The sequence below is a fragment of the Nesoenas mayeri genome (assembly GCF_963082525.1).
Source record: "Nesoenas mayeri genome assembly, chromosome: 7".
Lineage (NCBI taxonomy): Eukaryota > Metazoa > Chordata > Aves > Columbiformes > Columbidae > Nesoenas > Nesoenas mayeri.
The window spans coordinates 19,360,915-19,380,872 of NC_137551.1; the positions used below are offsets into that span (position 1 = coordinate 19,360,915).

At 44.1% G+C, this 19,958-nt stretch overlaps 1 protein-coding gene across 2 annotated transcripts in view; it reads right to left on the reverse strand.

The window, feature by feature from the left end:
• PAX2 (paired box 2) overlaps positions 1 to 19,958 on the reverse strand; it is a gene marked incomplete at its 3' end in the record, with an annotated part of 84,487 nt that overhangs the window by 44,153 nt on the left and 20,376 nt on the right. For both annotated transcript variants that reach the window (XM_080347753.1, XM_080347754.1), the window contains exons 4-5: positions 5,607 to 5,692; positions 3,402 to 3,521 (exon numbers count right to left, since the gene is read on the reverse strand). In XM_080347753.1, the coding sequence (XP_080203879.1) occupies positions 3,402 to 3,521; positions 5,607 to 5,692 (206 nt within the window). The remainder of the gene's footprint in view (positions 1 to 3,401; positions 3,522 to 5,606; positions 5,693 to 19,958) is intronic.

Here is a 19,958-nt window from a genome sequence, read left to right on the forward strand (position 1 = left end):
AGTACAACATTAGGACCATGAAGAGCTAGGAATTACTGCAAGACCCTCAGTGGTCTTGAGAAAGTCGTCACATGCTGCAGGGCCACTTCTGCCGATAGAAGATTGTGGGTGTAAGTGATGAGGAAGATCAGAGGGAAATTACAGCAGCACTGGGAGTGCCCATAGACTGTGAGAAATGGCACACACTGTTCTAGACAAGTGGTGGTGAACTTTTTTAGCCAAATTATTTTAAAAATCGTAGGAGACCAACTCTCTGCTTGGTCTTATCTGTCATGAGAGTCAGAGGGTTTACAATCACTGGTCAAAAGCTGAAACAAAAGGAATACATGGACTTAACAGGGCAAATCCCTGACCATCCTGCCTAGGCACTCATCTGAGGAAGACACAGTGAGTTTTGGGGAAAGACTTGTGATCTGACAGTTCCTTGTTGTGACTAGTGGACACTCAGAGCTATGACCCTGCTCTCTCTCTCAATGCTATAGTCTTCCCAGGCCACACTTGCAGTTGCAACCAACATATTTGCTAGGTTGAGATTTCTCTGCTTCCCTCCAACTCTCGATGAGTGACACTCCTGGCTGTCAGCGTCCGTCACTGAGCCCACCTCATGCATCTGTCTGACTCCTTCTGTCCAACTCAGGAGTTCTGCTACATCATCTTGACACATAATTATCTCTCCTCTTCTTAATCATCTGTGCTACTGTCTAATGCAGGCACCAGCTGCAGCAAGGAGGACCTGGGGGAGGGGGTGTGCTCAGATAGAGGGTCCTCTGTATCTCTCCCACCCTGTTCCCCCAGCCAGCACAGAGGTTGCTAACAAGGTTTTCAGAACCGGGGATTCAAGAGCAGCTTGGTACTTCCCCCTTTCTGCCGAACTGCATTCCTCACAAAGGAATCCTTGCAGCACAGCTGGTCCAACAGAGCGGAAAGAAAGCTAAAGCGGTGCTGCTGCTTCTGTCTCCTCTAGGGAAGAGCCACCCCCAAAATGCTGGGAAAGTAGATGTGCAATGGGAGCTCATAAGGGCTTTTCAATGTGAGAATAAACCCTGCAGTTAAGAAACTGCAACAAAACAGTGCTCAGAAGCTCTGGAGAATACTGAGAAGATGTATGCATCCAGCATGAGCATGAAAGAAGTACTTGCACTGGATTTCTTACCAGGCTTTCCTAATCTCCATCTCAGATAGGGAGCAGTCAAAGCCCCAGGGGAGATTGGCCAGGAGTGAGTGCACGTCACTGGCTGTGCAAAACCTCCCCTTGGACCCAACCTTGCAAAGGGATGATGTCTTTCAGCATTTCTTAAGGACCATGTGAGCCCAGATAACTCAGCTCTTGGCTAGGAGTGTTCAACAGCTGACAGGGGGTCCCATGTGAGGTTTATATGGGACAGGAGTACGACATCTCCCTGCAGCAGGTATCTGGGACAGCAGGCTGAAGGCTATTTTCTAAAGCAGTTGCGTCTGTGTCATGTAATTGCCACCTAAAATTCTGAGAGCTAAAGACAAGCGATGTTTCCAGGATTGTCTGGTACCTTTTTGATTCCTAGTATCACATGTAGGCTCTTGGCCAACAGCAGTGTCGCTTGCCCTTCAAAAATCAAACCTGGGCTGAAGTAAGGACAAACACAGACAGTTGTTCTTACTGTCAGTATATCATTGTGAAGTGTCACAGTCTTAGATGGTTACTTGGTTGTAGCTGAACTGCTCCAAGAAAGCTCAGGTTCTGAGGCTAGAAGTGACTGTGTGGCTGCATCTAAAGCAGATGATCTTTCCAGGTATTTGGAAAGAATAACCACTAAAGCCAGATTGAACCACTTCATTTCAAAACGAGATATGGAGGCACCATGTTGAGAGCTGGTGATTACCACAGTGGGCTGTATGAGAACAGGGTTGACAAAAACCCCAAATAACTTCCAAGAGATTTGCACAACCATTACAGAACGTTGTCACTTAGTTTGATATGTCACTATTTCCTGTATATGTAATGATGGGAAATGCTGGAGGGGTTTGCAATGTTTGCAGTGTCTTATACCTGACATTTTTTGACTTTGAGGCATTGACTCAGCCCTTCCATTGCTACACTTTTCTCTTAGCTAGGCCCTACTGCCATCTAGCTGGGAAATGGATCTTCCTCTGGGGCCTGATCCAATTTCCAATGACATCAGCAAAACTCTTCCCATTTGCTTTAACAGGAGCTGGATTGGGTCCTTGCCTCTAATTTTACTTCATATTAGAGGAAGAGAGGTCACAATGATTGCCTTTTTCTCTTGGGATTATTGTTTATTTGGATCAAAAGCTTACAGATGTGAACCTCACCAGGAATGATGCTGAGAAAATTACTAACAGAACTCCAAAATGCAACATCTCTCTCAGGAGAGCTTTCTTTTCTCACCATGTATCACAGAGAACCCTCGTGTTCTCTTACACCGCGCAGCCTTGAGGTTGCAGTACATGCAGCACACTGAGACACCTGTGCTTCTGAGGGGTCCCCCACGCAACAGGCAGCAGTGGAAAACAACGTACTGAAGGCAGGGCTGAACCAAACAAACTGGATCCAGGCACTGGATCCAGGCACTACTCTCAGAAAAGTTCACCTCCTGGCCCACAATTTTTGAACGCAGCAAATTAAAAAGCAAGAGTTAGGAGAAAATGTTTACATAACCACTGTAAGAGCACCAAGACCTTACCCACCCCTCCTGGCTCCGTCTATCTAGACCTGAGGCTCCAGCTTTTGGCTCATTTAAGGATTCACTTTGCCCTGAGTTCTTCCCGGCAGGTACGGAGGAAAAGGAGACAGCTTAATCCTAATTCCTTAGAGCTCTAGCGAAAGGCTTAGATAACAACCTTAGGGCCACAAGACTCAGAAGACCTGTTCTGCTTTCAGACTGCTGCAAGCATGGCAGTTCTGCTGTGGTAGGTGCTACGCATTGAAAACTGGGCCCTTATGATCACCAGCTAATGTAGCTCATTACACGTCACAGGGCAGGAACTTGTTTGCAAGGGGAATGAAAGGCAACTCCTACATTGCTGGTGCTTCTCCGAGATGGCATTTTGTTTGAAAACGAGTGACTTGGGGAAACCACGTTTACCTACAGTTCAAAGTCCAGGCACCTGCTGGCACCTGGGGAGTTCAGTTCCAGCCTTTCCAGCAGTGAATGAACTTGGGATCAGCTCCAGCAATGGAGACGGCTCTCTGCCTGCCGAGCAGATGTCTGTAGACGCAGCCTGTCATGAAAAGGCCTCGGAAGAAGAGCATTCCAAGCCAGCAGGGCAGTGGCGGGGAACTGGTCTCTGTTGCTAAAACTGATCTAGCCCCTGGAGCAGCTGCAAACCTTGGCCTGAAATTGGAGCCTGTACGTGGGGACAAAGAATATAAAAGGGAGGATGAGCTTCTCCCCTCCCCCTACCTTCATCACGTTTCCTCTTCTCGCCATTCGACCGAGGAATCCCCAGGATCCCGTTAATGGAGTAAGAGCCCACTGGATCATTGGAGGCACTGGAGACAGGAGGGGATGCTGTGCTGGGCACTGGACAAAAGGAAAGGGAAAAAGGGCCATGAGGAGAGCAGCACAGCACTCAGGGATCCCCCAGCTGAAAGCTACCCATGCCACCAGTCAGATAGGAAACCCTGGGCACTAAGCAGGCTCTCAGTCCCTCAAACTGAATGACTCATACTCGCTCAACTGCTAGTGTTGCTGCATCCCAGCTTTGCCAGTCCATTCCTATACTGTAGCTCCACAACCTTCCAGTACAGGGGCGTTAATAACAAGCCAGTGTATTCCGTCAAGAAGCTAAACATTGTTGCCCTATCCTGGTTCAGAGCAGGCTTCCCAGGGCATGCTGTGATAACTGAGTGCAATGCTGCACAGGCCACAGTCTCTAGTGACTTCCTAGTCCATCTGCATTTTGCCAGATCATTTCCTCTCAACAACCAGGAGCGCAGTGTTCTGTCTTAGCCAGACCAGCCTCCTACATGTCCACCCAAAAGACTTATTGAAAAATTATCTTCTTAGCATAGATCAGAAGTACTTCAGTGCTGGGCTAGTACTTCAGTACTTCAGTTCCTTGCTAGAACAAATGGTGAGTTGGTGATACATACTCCAACACAGATTAACAAAAATATAATGTTTTCCTTTTGTACTGACCAATGTCAATAGGCAGACTCCTCCTGCCCCTCAGAACTGTCCAAGATTGCTCATGATTTTCAAATATATCAGAAATGACAAGCCATCCAAATTAGAAATTATCATTTAATGATAATCAGGCCTTTAGAGTACAGAACAAGTAGAGCTCTGCATCCAGTAGGCATGCCCATTATGTACCAGCATGTCCCAGTGATGGAGAGGATATCCCAGTTTTATTATAGGCCACTACCCATCATTCAGCTCATAAAGTACTGACCTGAAGCAATCAATACCTCCAATACAAGCCTTCCAGGATGGAGCAGAACCTATCAGCACTATCTGATGTAGACTCACACTTCCCAGTATATCTCAGGGCAATGAGGGACTCCAGTAGCAAGGCTCATGATCACTGTCCCAGCTCAACCAACACATTCCCTAGACACTGCACTACTTTTCCAAGAAGGAATAATATCTGCTAACTCCGTCTGTTGTGGTCAGTGATTCCCAGTCCTGTGAGAAAGTCCAGATTAAAAGGGCAGCCAGAAATGCTCTTCCACACTGGCCCATTAATTCCATTGTGCTCCTAAACACAATTTGTGTACGGGACTATATCTGCCAGCTCTGTCCCATGTAGACCAGCACTTTCCAGTAAATCCTTGTATAACAGCTGATTGTCAGTAACCAACAGTATCTAAGACAGTGTCTTAGGCCACAAATAAGCCACTGCATTTCTCAGTATCCCAGAACACTGCATGTTTTTTCCTGCTCTGAATCATTACTGAATAAAGCTATGCTAGCAACAGCAGACATATGTACCATACAGCCTATGGAGTGAGAAGTACCTCCTCACACATCTAGCACAGTATCTTTAAAAACAACAGACTAGAAGACATTTGGTCATTTTATTACAGTCTCCATCTTCTGCTCACCTCAATAAACCCATTACCCCCAGCAGAAAATGCATTTTCTCAATGAAATACACCCATGAGATACCTGTCTGTGGAGCTAGAACAATGAAGAACTCAGTTGTGAGGCATCAGGAATATCTTACCTATGTCTGTGTATTGCTAGCTCTAAAAAGTGGACCAGTTCCAGCAAAGGGAGAGAAGAGGAATCAGGAGAGAGAGGGGAAAAGAGAGTCAGAGTAAGGAGACAAAAGGTGAAGAGAGGTGCTTGGACAGGATAGCAGTAAATACTTCTCCCTAGGGAGGTGAAGGAGAGAACATGAACGTGAAATGGATGTTAAGGCAGAATCACTCCAGGCAGACCTCTGCCGTGGGCTGGTTTCTCTGCCATGGTTCCCTTTTCTGCAATGCAATGAGGGAAATGAAGAACAGAAACCTCTGATTTCCACTGAGGTTTCTTTCCCCCCACGCCCTCCTCCCTTTTGCTCTGCTTAGCATCTGCTTGTCACACTTTGCTCCTTCAACTAAGCTTCGTCCTCATTTCCACTTATCCTGTCACCACCCCTCATGCCAGTCTTCTTACCGATAGTATGTCCTGGTGCAGTCACACCTGTCCCGCTCCCATCTGGTGTTGGGTGAAAAGGTTGCTGAACTTTGGTTCTGATGATCCTGGAAAAGAGCAAAACATGTTCAGAACTCAGCTGCAACTTCTCTGTGCCTTCACATTCCCACAATCACAGTTATCAGAACCTGAAGGTCTGATCTGAGCACTGGGTACAGCAGAGTGACTTCTTGCCTTCTTGTGGTCCTGACTCTACTGATTTAATGGTCCAGTTCCTGGAGAATTGTCCTCACTCTGCTCTGTTATCAGTGCATAACTATGGTGCTCAGTGAACAAACTCATATCTCCTGTGTGTCAGCAACTGCGTTATCACTTATGATCTGATTTACCAGCATGATCGCAAGGCAGTCTTTGCAGCTAATAAAGCCACTGCTGAATTTACAAATGGTGCAGATTTAATTTTGTCGTGTACCTAAAAAGTACCTTTCTGACACAGAACTGAGTGCTTTGAACTGATGGAAGCTTGCCCAAAGCCCTCGCCCTTCATAAATGAGAAGGCGGGAGTAGAAGGCATCTGTATAAAGTGGTGATGGATAATAGATCATCAGGGAAAAGAAGGCCCAGCAAAGAGGGCACAAATTGGTGTTTATCAGGTGGTGAATGAATGCAGCATGGGAGCTCAAAAAGGTGTCTCAGTGAATGCCACAAAGCTCATAATGCAGCCCAGAATGAAAATAAACTGAACTGTAATTGTCAGTGCTCCGTTTCTTGTTACATGAAATCTTTCACCTCTGGGTCACTGGTTTAAATCCAGCTGAGGTCAGTGGTGAAAGAAAATCACTAGCACCTAGTACTTGACGGGCAGGTTCCTGCCCACTGGCAGATGCTGGGTATCTGTGACTCAGGGACGACTGTCTCGCCAAGGAACTCGGCAAATAAGCCATGATCTGTGGAGGCCAAATTATTTTCTGAGATTAAAATGAGCCTCTCCAGTTAGACTGAAGGCTGCAGATGCTCTTCAATCTAAGTTTCTGGAACTCTCAGCCCTGCATTGTATTAGCTTTAACTTCTCGGAAATCTCTCCAGAAGGTGAAAGCAAGTAACACATTCTCCCTGCCCACCCAACAGCTTCCCTTAAAGATTTGTACAAAATAATAAGTTGGCAAAACTTCAAAGAGTGAATGTGTGGCTAGCAGGTATTATGGCATGGGTAGAGGTAGGCAGTCACGTTGAGAGGGCATTTTTGAAAATGCACAGCTCCTGAGAGCGAAACCTTCTTAGGAAAAGAAAGGTATTTCAGACCATGTCACCTCAGCTTTTTAGGAAATTCGGATACACACATGATGACACCTGGGCAGTATCTGGAGTGGCAGAGAAGCTGCTTGGGATGCAGCTGGAGACAGGGAATGTCAAGGTTTTAGCTGGGGATGGAGATCCACATCCTCACCTCATATAGGTCAGTGGTACCAGGAGCTGCTGAGGACTCTATAGCTGCTGAGAACTATGCAGAAGGTGTCCGAGGGCCTCAGGGCCAGATTCTGAGGTCATGCTGATTGACACTAGCTAAGGAGCTGATCTGAGAAGTCTGTGCTAGGGCAAATAATACAACTTTTTTCTTTTCTGTTTTTTTCTTTTTGTTTCTCTTCTCTCACATTCCCCCTAAAATGCCCTGAAGTGCCACTCTGCTTGTGTGAGTTTATTGATTTCCCCCAGCCCAGAGAAACAGAAAGAGAGGATGGGGTGCAGGCAAAGGGATGGAAATAGAAAGCTATAAATTATTTGTGACAGGAAAGCAATAGTGCCAGAGTGCTGAGCACAAGTCCCGTGTCACTATTAGATTCCTTTTAGCCTGATGACACTGTAAAAGAGGTTAAGTGTCTGATGGAATCGTACACCTTGGGGGCAGGGGCAGTCCAGGAGCAGAACAAGCCACAGAGAGCGGGTATATCAATTCTCCAGGCCAATAATATTCCCCTCATTGATTGCAACACAAAGTTCAAAAATCTCATTATAGCCAGGCAGACCTGGAACTTTTTAAAAATCAATACAGTGATATAATGTATGTATACTTTGTATAAATGTATCTATCCATCCATCCATCCATCCGTCTATCCAAAATCTGCCTGAGGGTTTCTAAGTTAACCTACACATTATACTGTGTTATGTTCTATTGTAGTGTAGCGTAGTGAATGGATTAGAAGATTTCCCCTGCAGCCTTATGACATATTAGAAGAAGTCCTGTTAGCACTGAGGTGACATCAGACAGTTCCATTCATACTGAGGTATGACATCAGATTCACCATTCATACAGGGAGGTGGCAGCAGACAGCGCAGCTTTTACTGAGGGGAACCACAAGATGAGCCTAATTATACTGAGATGGCTGATCAGGTTGTGCTGAATCATGCTGCGTGAAAACTGCAAAGTTTCGAAAAGCCATTTGGAGTAAAACCAGACTGTGAAATGATGGTGGTATAAAATGCCTGTCCATAATGCTTCAAAAACCCAGGCAGGGCATAAAGAGGAAGGTTCAGTTTCCTTCCCCATTCAGTTTGTGGCCTCTCATCTGAGAGTGCCAGTTAGTGCCAGTTGTGACTGCGTTTTCTGAGATGTGTCCATTAGGAACTGGAATGAGACTCGCCAGCTCATTTCACCAAGTAGCTGTCAGCTCATAATGATTTTCGGTCACTACCAACCAGGGCCAGATTTCAGCTAGTGACCCAGAGGTGAAAGGCTCTGTTCAAAAATGTTCCCCTCCTAAGAATGAAACTGGTTTTATGTCAAGAGGAAGTGTCTGGAAACAGTGAGCAAGGGGGAGCAGTTCTGGTTGTGCAAACCCCAGTGGTTTGGGTCAAATAATTCTTAGCATCAAATGCACAGCAAATCTAATGAGGTGTCAGGTAGAAGGTATTTTCTATGGCTAACAGAAGAGGCCGGTCATGGAGTGGCTCTCCCCAGAAGTGCTCCTTTGCCCTACAGTCACGAGCGAACTCTAGTGCTGTAAGGAAAGAGGAGAAATCTCAGCACCCTAATGCTCAGTACAGAATACAGCAGTGCATCCCCAGGGTTGATTCATTTAGGGACAGTGATGAACAGCAGGATAGCCAAGCATCACTGCTGCTGCTTTAACAGGCTTCCAGTGAGCCTGTCCTACATGAGACCACCTAATGAAACAGCTGATGAAAGATGAACAGAGCTGACCTGGGCCTGTAGCAACAGATGCAGCATAATAATGCTGTCATTAAACTTGGGGATTGCCCAAAGCTTCTCACCCTTACCAGGGACTAAAATACCTACTAAGCCAGGTCTGCTGCCTCAAACCTAGGATTTCAGGATTACTGCTGCGTAAGACGGAGCAAAGCCTTGATCACCTCTTGCCGCGTTTGATGGCTTGTTCTTGCCTTTAGACACTGGAGAAAGACAGATCTTTCTGCAGAACCCTTCCTCAGCCCTTCCCAGAAGCAGAAGGGAAGAAATCCTGGCACATCAGTCAGCAGTGCTGATTTCTTGAAGGAAAGGCCAATATTTTCTAATGTCTTTTCTCCAAAAGAAATTGTCGCTTTGGACTAAATTTATCCCTGCTCTAATTCCATCATAGTCAGTGACTCCAGTAACAGCATTTGTGTTTAATTAGGGACATAAACTGGCACTTACTGTAAATTCGCAATTTTTCACTTTCCAATAGGAGGTTTTTGCCCAAGTTGTCTACTTTTAGTTTTGGAGAATATACAGATACAATACATAACCTTTTGAAGTTTCAGCAACAGGATGTTTATAGATCTTTGATTGCAGTAAAGCAACTGAACTTCATTCCACAATCTGAACTTAATATCCGATATTATCTTAAGTAATGGCATATAATATCATTACAGTATATAGTATCATACTGTGAATTGTACATACATTCCTGGAATTCATGAGTTACCATAGTTGGCCTGTAGTAACTCATTCTAGAGTTAATACTGCATACAGCTCCAGCTGAAACCAACTGTCTGTTTACAAATGCCTTTGACTTTCTTAAATGTTCAGCATTAGAATATGAATTTCCAAGGTTTGATTTCTATTTCATTATTTTCGGCAATTTTAATACAATTCCTTTTGCTGATTCTGAATAGAGATGGACAGACAGAAAATCCTCTCTCCTAGTATGACAATTGTAATAAGGTCTAATCAAATTTGGTCAAGAATATAGAAGAAAATACCAGAAGTTAAAATTAGCAGAGCCATAGTCCTTTCTGAGAAGCAGAACTTTCTTTCACTTCTTGTAAATAAGCAAGCAAAAAATCACTTCTAAACCTGTCCAGAAATTATTTGCTAAAAGAATGACAGATCATAGAAAATGTCCCTTCCTTCTCTGACATTTCTATCCGAAGTCTCTTATAGCCTGACATACTCTGTGGTTTCTCCTCTCTTACATTTGCTGGCAGAGTCTTTAGACAGTATCTGAAATGAAAAATCATACTAGGGCTGATCAGAGGGAGATGAGGTAGGTCTAAATAACTTGGAGTCCCAATCTAGCAATTCTTTTAATCCTGGAAGAACAGAATGAAGTTGCAATAAGGGAAAGAGTGGTATGTCCTGCTGCCCCAAGGAGAACCTAACAGATTTTGGAAAGTACTGGTATCCTCACTTTGATCACATCCCTTTGTCATGGATTATTTTTCAGAGTGGAAGGATACACTCAGCAGAGCACCAAACTCCTTCTAATTGTTTTGGAGTATTCATATTTTAAATGCTCCATATTAGAAGCACATTACAAGACCCCAGGGTGTGCATTACTGGGCAATTAAAGCAGTTCTTGGAAGGCTAACATTGCAAAGCTTCAGCCTTTTCTCTGCAGCGTGTCCAAGGGAGGCTGCGATGGCCAAGGAACACATACCCTGCTGTGCTGCACCGCTTAATTAGCGCCGGGCCGCACGGCTGAGCCACGGGCTGTGCTGGCGATGGGGACTGCAGGGGACAGCAGCCTGCTGGGGACCTGGTGCGGGGCTAAGTGAGACACTGAAGCCTTGCCTGCATCAGATTGCTTCCCACAAAAGGGCTCCTGACCATCCCAGTGATGCTGGCATCAAAGCATGCCTGAGGAAAAAAGGGAGAGCGTGTGGTGGGAAGTCGTAGCTTTGGGCTCCTTGGTGACAGTGCCCATGGAGTCAACAGTGTCCCACCTGCAGACTGGTGCTGTGCAGGCGTAAAGAGCTCAAAAATGGCTTTGGTTCAAATAGGACAGGGTCTTATGTTTCTATGCATGGGTCGAGACACAGCTGAATTCACAGCTGAGCAAAAGAAAAGTGGGGAAAAATGTCTTGTTTGCACGAAGTTCAAAATGGAAAGCAAGCTTCATAGCGTGGTGAGGAAAAACAACCAAGGGATTTGGGGGTGAAGGAAGGGAAATAGAAAGTCTGATAGTCAGAGGCTAATCCGACTTAAGGAAAGGGCTTCAGTTCCTTGCTCTGTCATGGACCTCTCATCAGGACTTTGGACAAATGGTATTTCTCTCTGTGCTCTGTTTCCTGCCTGAAGTGTGAAGATAGGAGCATTGCTGTGCCACCTGGGGCACCGTGAGGACAGCTGGAAGGAGGAGTGAAGGGCTCAGACTCTCTAATAACAGGGGCCAAGTAAGTGCTTCAGCGAGCTGTAGCACAGTATTGGCTTTGTTCCCCTGCTTGAAGCAGGAGTGACATGTACCCTGCTGACAGTGGCTATATGTGACGGGAAGGGAGGTGGGCAAAGGCAACAGGAGCTGTATTTCAGCTGCACGAGCTTTGATGGTTGCATTTGGCTTTGCAGCAGCAGATGTAGTTGGGAAGATCAGAGCTGCAGTTGCCTCCCAAAAGCCACAGCATAATTTCCATTAGGATGCGTGGGGGGCAGTAACTTCTCCTACTGCTCTCAAAATCTACTGCAACACTTGCAGCCCTCAGAACAACAGCTGACATTGGCAGGAGCAGCAGACTCAGCTTCCTTGCTAGCTGGCCCGAGGCTCTGGTGCTCCCTGCCAAGACAGCAGAATGCCTTCAAACTCTGCCATATTTGGGGGCCATGAGCAATATTCACACATTCAGGCTCTCTCCTTTCATGAAGATCGTGTTTCCTTCTCCTTACCTTTTGGAAAGGGAGAGAGAAGGGTGATCATGTATGACATTAGTATATAAACCCAAGTACAACAGATTAATTAGATTGTTTAGATAGACAGACAAATAGCCGTAAAAGGTGTCTGAAGAGGAATTATCTATTTTTCTGAAACTTCCATATATATGAGATGTCGAAATAAAGATGCCTTACATATCTCAAAACACAATCCCAGCCCTTCCTGAGAAGATTTGAGTCCTTATCTGCTGTTAGTCTGTGTAGGTCCATCAACTTCAGAGGAACTACACTGATATAATGCCTGAAGACACAGTGAAAAAAGTGCCACTTTGTTCCCAGTTTGCCTGCTCTCTCCAAACACAAGAGAAAGCCTGATCCTGCCTTTTTCTCTCACTGCATTTCTTGGCTGTACTCTGAGGAGAGGCAGAATTCACAGCAGCAGTTTTACTATGTGAAGGGCTTAGAGAGGAGCTAGGGTTTTTTTGTTGTTCTAAATCAGTGACCCATGATGACACCATATGGTTTTATTTCATTTAATTTGAGCAGAGCATTAACGTTCAGCTTCTAGCAGATCTCTGCCCATTCCAGTTCTGCTGCGCTACACGGTACAAGTCCAGACGTAAGGAAAAGGGGTGGAAAGAAAGGGAGGTGAGGATGCCTGCCTTCTGGGAGCGGGGAGGACTGCCAGGCAGGGGGCTGCCCTGCCAACTCATTCTGCGGAGCGGTAACACACAACTTCACACCACTGGTACTGATGGGGTTGGCAGCGGTCAGCCCTGTGTGTATAGGTCGTCTAGCCTGACCTCCCAGAATAAATTGCCGCATTAGGCTTTCAGCAATGTTGTCTCATTCATCCAGGTGGACTTGTGTTAGGGTGCAAAACCCACCTGGGAAGGAGAAGTGCACTTGAATAGTTACTGTGTAGTGCAGAGCTGCGGCTATAGAACCATCAGGACTCGGGCTGGCTGGCTTAAAGCTAGCTACTGTATATCTATATAAGCTGCAGTCAAGCAGTGACTGCAGCATAGAAATGTCCTCAGGCAGGTGCTTCTACTTTTATTGCACTCAGTTCACATTTGGAAGGCTTTCTTTGCAGTCAGGAAAGCCAGAAATTCATTAAAATCCGAACATCTAGAAGATGTCATACAGTTTACAAAACATTGGAAGCAAACTTGATCCTGGGTGTAGATGTTTAACATCCTGGATTAAGGTGAATTAAGGAAACCTTAAAGGACTAAAAGAGTTCTGCTTGTCTTGGACATAGAAACACAGGCCACATAGGTCATGAAGTCCAAATTCTGATATCGTAGGCAACCACAGAGCAGATGTTCAACTCACAGCATCCGTGAAAGTACCCATCCCCACAGCTACAAACCCGCCATTCCCCCTCAACAAACTCATCATATCTGCGACAAAAGACCAAAAGCTTCGAAAACAACAAGCCACAGGAAAAGAGCAAGAGAGAAGTGTTGCTGGTGGCTAGGTGCCCTTCACTAGCAAGAGATTTCTGTCAGGAAAATGCCCAGATATTTTTGAGCTCTCGGGAATTCCTAATTTTCTAAGAGTACACCTACACTGTGATGATTGTCGTTCAAAGCGACATCTTCCGTCACCTATGGAGTGTGTGGCGTGGGTCCGGCAGCACGGGGCCGGCACTGGGCGCAGCCGGCACACCGGCGAGCGCCACACAGCACGGGCCCAGGCTGCCGGAGCAGCGGCTGTGCCAGCAGGGGAGTTAAGGAAACCTACAGAAACACACGGGCTTGCCAAGGTTAAATATCTTAATCTGGAGCATGGGAACTTTTAATTGAAAGCTTTGCTTTGAGCCCATTTCCAGTTATTAAAATTCAGGAGTCTGTGCTGAATTCCTTGTGGACATTCATTTTGATTAACAGAAGACATGTGTGTACTAGGGAAGGAGTCTTGAACTGGGAGGAATCAGATAAATGTAGATAACATTCTCAACTCTCTTGCAAGTTATGCCATACCTGGTATTTTGTGTAAAATGTCAGATCTTGAAGATAAGCAATTATTTCAGCTTTCATTTAATGCCACAGTATTTCTGGCTTTCATGGCTGCAAAGACCAGGTGGAAGTGGGTCCTGGCTGCCTCCCAAGGGGCCAGGACAGGAGGCAAAGGAAAAAAAGCCCAAATATATTCTTATTTACAGCCTTGTGAATTTTATGCCAGTCTCTTTGTTTTGGAGGGTATTGACTCAAGAGTTTTTAACTTTTGGGCTTGGCAGCATTGTGTATTAGCAGCATATTATCTCTATATCCCTTCGAATGCTCCACTGCAGTATGAGCTTGGCGAGGCGGGAGGAGTAAGTAAATGATTCCCGGTACAGGGCTGTCATTGTGTGTGCCTCACTTGCATTAATCAGAACTGGTGAAAATTTCATAGTAAACTCCTTGCCAGTAAAATATGTTCACCCAAAATTGAAACAAAAACAGTGCTGGTGATGTGTCAGTTTAGATCTAATGTTATTTTTGCCTTGGGTTTTAATGGAATGAACAAAATTGTAAGAAAAAATTAAGCCTTATCAGAATGGACTTTTTTTTCCCTTGAAAATGACCTTTTTAGGGTGAATGAGAAACTGTTCTAAATATATATATATGTGCATATATATATATAAAATAATGTATTCAGATTTTATTGAAACAGCAAGTTCCAACTACACTGAAAAATAGCTGTATAATTTTATTGAAGTTATGATTCAAAACCACATTGAAAAGTTGAAAATTTCCACAGGAAACCTGAATCTTTCCCTTTCTATTCTAACCCTCACTCCTCCAGGTATTATTTTATCCTTGCTCTACCATGCCACCCAAAGCAGTCAGGCATAGATGAGCACTTCAGGGTGTGGGTGCTACACAGGCTCCCAGCATAAAATTGGTGCCCATCTCAGTAGCTATATATTTATTTATGTACCTTTATTGTGTTTGCAAATGCACTAGTGTTTGTCTCTTAGTGTGTTTTAATTGACCACACAACGTGCATACTTGCTAATCTTTGCCTGTAGGTCTGCATTTATAACTATGGCTATATGGAGTTAGACATTTGGGTCACATATTATATATTCAGACCCCATGAAGAATTTAATAAATATTTATTCAACCATTACAGTTTTCAAAAGAGTTTAATGGGCACATAGGCTGTTCAGATCTGTGGCTTGTAACCACCACCAGCTAGCTATATGGAAGTTATTACAGATAATAAGTCATAACCACCTAGAACTCATCCGTAACAAGGCTATAATATCCATTATGTAATATCTAACATATCTGAATACTGATACATAATTAATGTGGAACCTTGCTGTATTGTAAGGCTCATACCTGTGTGCACAATTGCGTAGTTGTGCAAGTTTGTGGCTGCAGATCTGCTCTATTTCTAAATTGTGTGTCCAGCACCCATCTGACTAACTGCAGAGCTCTGGGATTCTGTGGCCCTTCAGCAACCTCTTATTTCTATCCTTTTCTGTTACCATCGCGATGGCTGATAGAGAACACTGGACTATCGGGTGCCCTTTTCTTGACCCCTGTATAAATACATTCTCTGTCCATAGGAGTTAGCAGTCTAAGAGTTTACCTACGGACAGCTGTGCAAAATAACTAATTTGAATTAACTGAATGTGTGGAATTAAAATGGTCTGGTTAAAATACATTACGTCTCTGACTCCCTTGTTTAGAATTAAGGCAGCTTTAATTTGGTTTATCTTAATTCACTTTGGAAATGAAGTAAACTAAATTCAATTTAGGACACTCAAGTTTTGAATAAGCATCCGAACAGTGTTTTAATACTTTTAACCAATGCACTTGCAAAATTAATTCAGATTAATTTTCTTGTTTGCCCTTGTGTAAACAAGCCAGTCGCCTGTTCCTTGTCAATGAAACCACCTCAGCTGAGATTCCTTGGACAACTGCAAGGTGACAAACAGCCTCCCAAGAGCAGCAGTTTAAATGATCCTCCCACATGCCCAAGTGATCTTCATCCCTACATCTCATGCAGGCAACTTTTCTCCCTGCGAGCTTTAGTGGCTGACACACTGAGCCAGGCAGAGCCAGATAGGTAAACACAGAAGAGATGCAGCAATTGTTTAACACTATCCGAAGACCTGATTTATAAAGATTTAATTGTTAAAATTTTGCAGTTTAGACTTTTGCAGTAGAATACTGTGTTGCAAATTACAAGGTATTCTTTCTGAAAATCATTATATTCTAGAGAATTTTAGTGACTTTATCCAGTTCCATTATTACAAAACCTGATCCCCTTAATCTGAATTAAGTACTTGTTCACCTAATGAATCAGAATACCTCCATCTGTAAATTAGCATGTATTTCGTTTTTGGATCTAACTTAGATTAGACAAGATCAGATGCAACCAGGATTCAATGGCAGAAGAGTAAAGAGGAATATAGGTGATGGTATTTGAAAAAATATACTAACTTTACATTTTTTGTTGAGTATATTATTGCCTAAGAAGACAGGAGGTAGCATAAGATGGCCCAAAGATTCTGCCTTGCAATTTTTAAAGGGCAGTTGTAAAATCAATTGTGAACAAAACACTCTTGGAAATAACACCAAAGCATATTTTAATGCAAAAATATTCATCTTATTTAAGCATCACTATGGAAATTTCAAACTTTTCATTACCTTGCTAAGTTTTAAAACCACATTGTATATTTGGTCAAAAGACGTCCTAAGAGGAAAATGTTGTCAAACATTATTTTTATCACAACGCAAAAAAGCCCTTTAAAAATTTCCTTTTGGAAAATCTCAACTCAGAAAAGCACCTGCCCTTAATATTTGCTAAAAAGTCAACCAGACAAACAGAAAATCAAACAAAGCAAAGAAAGCACACTTAAATATCCCAAGCCATCAACTACAATTTGATTAGATGGTTAGGCTATATTTTTATGTGCTTGTTTTTTATGGAGTTAGTGCTAATGAATAAATGTTGTTTGATGGCTACTACAATCTCACATCTTTGACTGGTAGAAAATTAGCATAGTTTCACTGAAACAGTTCCCAGGATAATATAGTAAGGAGACAGTCCTATATATTAATATGCTTGTGCAGAATGCATTTGAGTGTGTATGGGCATCCATTTATGTGCAGCTAGCTAAAAAGATACCACTGTAAGTAAAATCTAGGTTTGTAGCAACACATCAGTTTGTATGGCTTTTTCAGTGTGGATATACAGGTACCCGAGGCTTTGCTGATGTACCTGTATGTGTGTGTGTGTGTTTCCTCGTGCATTTGCACTCACATTCATTTGCACGTCTGTCTGTCCGCAGGTATGTTTCTATTTGTGTGTGTAATCTGGCTGTGGTGCTTTCTGAATAGCAATGAGCTCAGGAAAAGCATGTACGTATTTATATCTGTGCGCGCATCTATCTGCATATGGATGGGCTTGCATGGTGTCTACAGTTGCATTTCTCCTTGTGTGCTTTGCATGTCCCTCTGGTGAGAGGGTTTGTGTGTCCCGTCTGCAAGAGGGATGATCTTGGTCACTCTGTGTGATTTCATTCCTATAAAAGGCAGTGTCCTTCTGCAGCAAAAACACTAACTGGGCATCAGGAGACCTGGATCCTGATCCAGCCATCCTGTTGATGGGCTCTGCGACTGAGCCCATCTTTTAATTCACTCTGTGCCTCAGTTTTCCCTCCCATCTTTTTTTTTTTTACAAAGACTGTGGACATGCACTGTCTTCTACCACATGGAAATGTGTAATGCCATATGTTATGGGATCTGTCTAGCTCAGTCAAAACTCTGGGTCCTGAGAGTCTCTTTCTACGCCAGTGCTTACAGTAATATTCATCACTGCACATGCCTGCTTTCATGTGCTGGTGTTTGGGTGTCCATCTGTACTTCGTGGCTGCCTGTTTTCTAGTTTTTGAAGAGTTTATCTCCCTCATGTACATACACAGCAGGGGGAGGTGGAAAGGAAGGAGTTATTAAATGCCAAGCGGATATGCAATAAATCCCATTGATTTTACAAACTCCAACTTGTCTTAAATCTCTTTCCATTCTTTATCCTGGGGGCATTGCAACAAAACCCTATTTTAAATACCTTTTATTTCCCTTTCCCCCTCCCCCCTCCTCCCACTCCCCAAAAAAGTGTCAATATTTTATTTGGATTTTTAACTTCGCTCCATAACAGTTGTTTGACCTCCTGACTCATGTGAGTCACATAAATTCTGGGACTTTATTCAGGAGCCATGTTCCTGCTATTGAATAAGCAATTTGGGAGGGTGAATTAATGACTTGTGCTGTTGCTGGAAAGTCCCTGAAGAAATATTAAAATTGCTTGCAGACTGAATCAATACTCACTGAACACCCAGCATGAGGACCTGGGCTTTTTAATGGCTACAAGCAGCGGCACTTGGTAGAGGAAGGGGAATTCCTGTACACACGGGGCACGCAGGCACACACAAGCGGGAGCAGCCTTCCCACAGCCTTGCTGGCATTTTCAGTAACAGCATATTTTCACACATGCAAGCTGGTACGAGCTGATGCCTGCTGTGCCAGGGACAGGACTTAGAGTCCAGTTCCCCTGTCTCCTTCCTGAGAAGATCATGCAGGATTTGTAAAAGTGGATTCTTTGGGCCTCGTGTTAAGCGCTGGGGTTAGCATGTTCTGGAACAGTCTACAAGGCGCCAGGAAGGTCAATTATTTGTGGCATTATGAGCATGTTTTATGTGGGCACTTTGTTTTTTTCCGCTCTGAAGGGAAAAGACACTAGTGCTGTAATAGATTTGTGTGTGCTGCTGTGGTTTGGGAAGAGGATTGGGGGGGTTTGCAGAGGTGCATTTGTGAAATGGTTCTGTTGCTTTGGGTGCTGAACAGCATTTGCATCTGTTCATAGCACTGATATGTTGCATTTCTGATATTCAGTAGGTTTTGCTTTCTTATGTTAGCTTGTATTATGGTGAGTCTTGAATGTCCTGCATCCCTGCCTGTGTTAAGAGTGACCGCTTTTGGTCATTGAGCAAAGGTGTCACTTCACTGGATCAGCCTACTTTGATGGCTGTGGGTACAATCCTACATGGTCCTGAGTTCCCTGGAGGGTCTACCAACCCCATGAGGACAGGAAGGTACTTGGCACACACCTTGCTGAGGCTTTTACTATTTGTTTCTCACTAGGCTGACAACAGCCAGATTTTGCTCACACCCTAAGTTTTGCTCTACGCGCCTTTGGCCAGGGTGGGTTTTGTTGCCAGAGTTTTCAAGTCTCCTTTGAGAATGCAGCCCTGTGTTTTGCCATTGTGGTCATGAATGGCTGTTTTGTATTCGTTTGTTGGGCGGCTGTTATTGTGTATTAACACCAGGGTGGGTGTGCTTTGTATGACCGCATGTCCATCTCATTGATTCCATCAGTATTATTTTGTAATCGTGTGTCTCTGTGATTGAGTTAGTGTGCATTTCAGGGCTCCTGTGTATTGAATAATGATGTCAGGGATTGGGTTGTTTGACTGGGTAATGGCCTCTTTTCAGTGTTGTAAGTGAATGTGTCCTTCTCCTGTTTCCCTGTCTCGGCTGGGGCAGATCATTTACACTAGGTGATTCCTTAAGATGCTCACATGCACTAACAGAACATCCCTTTGGCTCCGAGCTCTCCCTGCCAGTACCATGTGCCGAGGGTTCAGCGCTCGCCTGTGTGTGCGTGACACATGGGGTGGCACGTCTGGCTCGTGCTCAGCCACATGCTTCAAGGTCTGTGGCCACTTACTTGTGTGTGTCAGTGTATTTCTAGGCTATGTGGGTGTGTTTACATGTGTGTGCACCTTCTGGTTTTGCTAAGACTTTTCAGTCATGGTTTTGGATAAGTCTCTATATCCTGGGTTTCTCCACAAATGTCTGCAAGACTATACTGTGCAGTTTTTAATAGATTTGACTGAGTCTGTGAAGGGATCTAGAAATTACAACATCTGTCTACAGTGAAGGGCACACCTGCCTTTGCAAGGGTCTTTTTGTGTGACAGTCTATATTAACACATAGAAGGGCATCTGTGTCAGTTAGCAGATGCCTTTGATCTGTGTGTGACTGCCTGATGATGTCCTCATGTCTGAGCTGACCTGGGTCTCTTATATATGTAAGAAAGAATGGGATTCTATGTCAGCAGCATTTAGCGGTAAATATATGTGCTAAGAAATTTTAAACGTACAATGAATCTCTGGGTTTGTGCAATGGCTTCTGACTTGTGTGGATATTGTGCGCTAATGCCCTAAGACAGTGTAGCCACATTTGGTCCCTTGGAAATGAACAAGAGAGTTCAGTTATTTT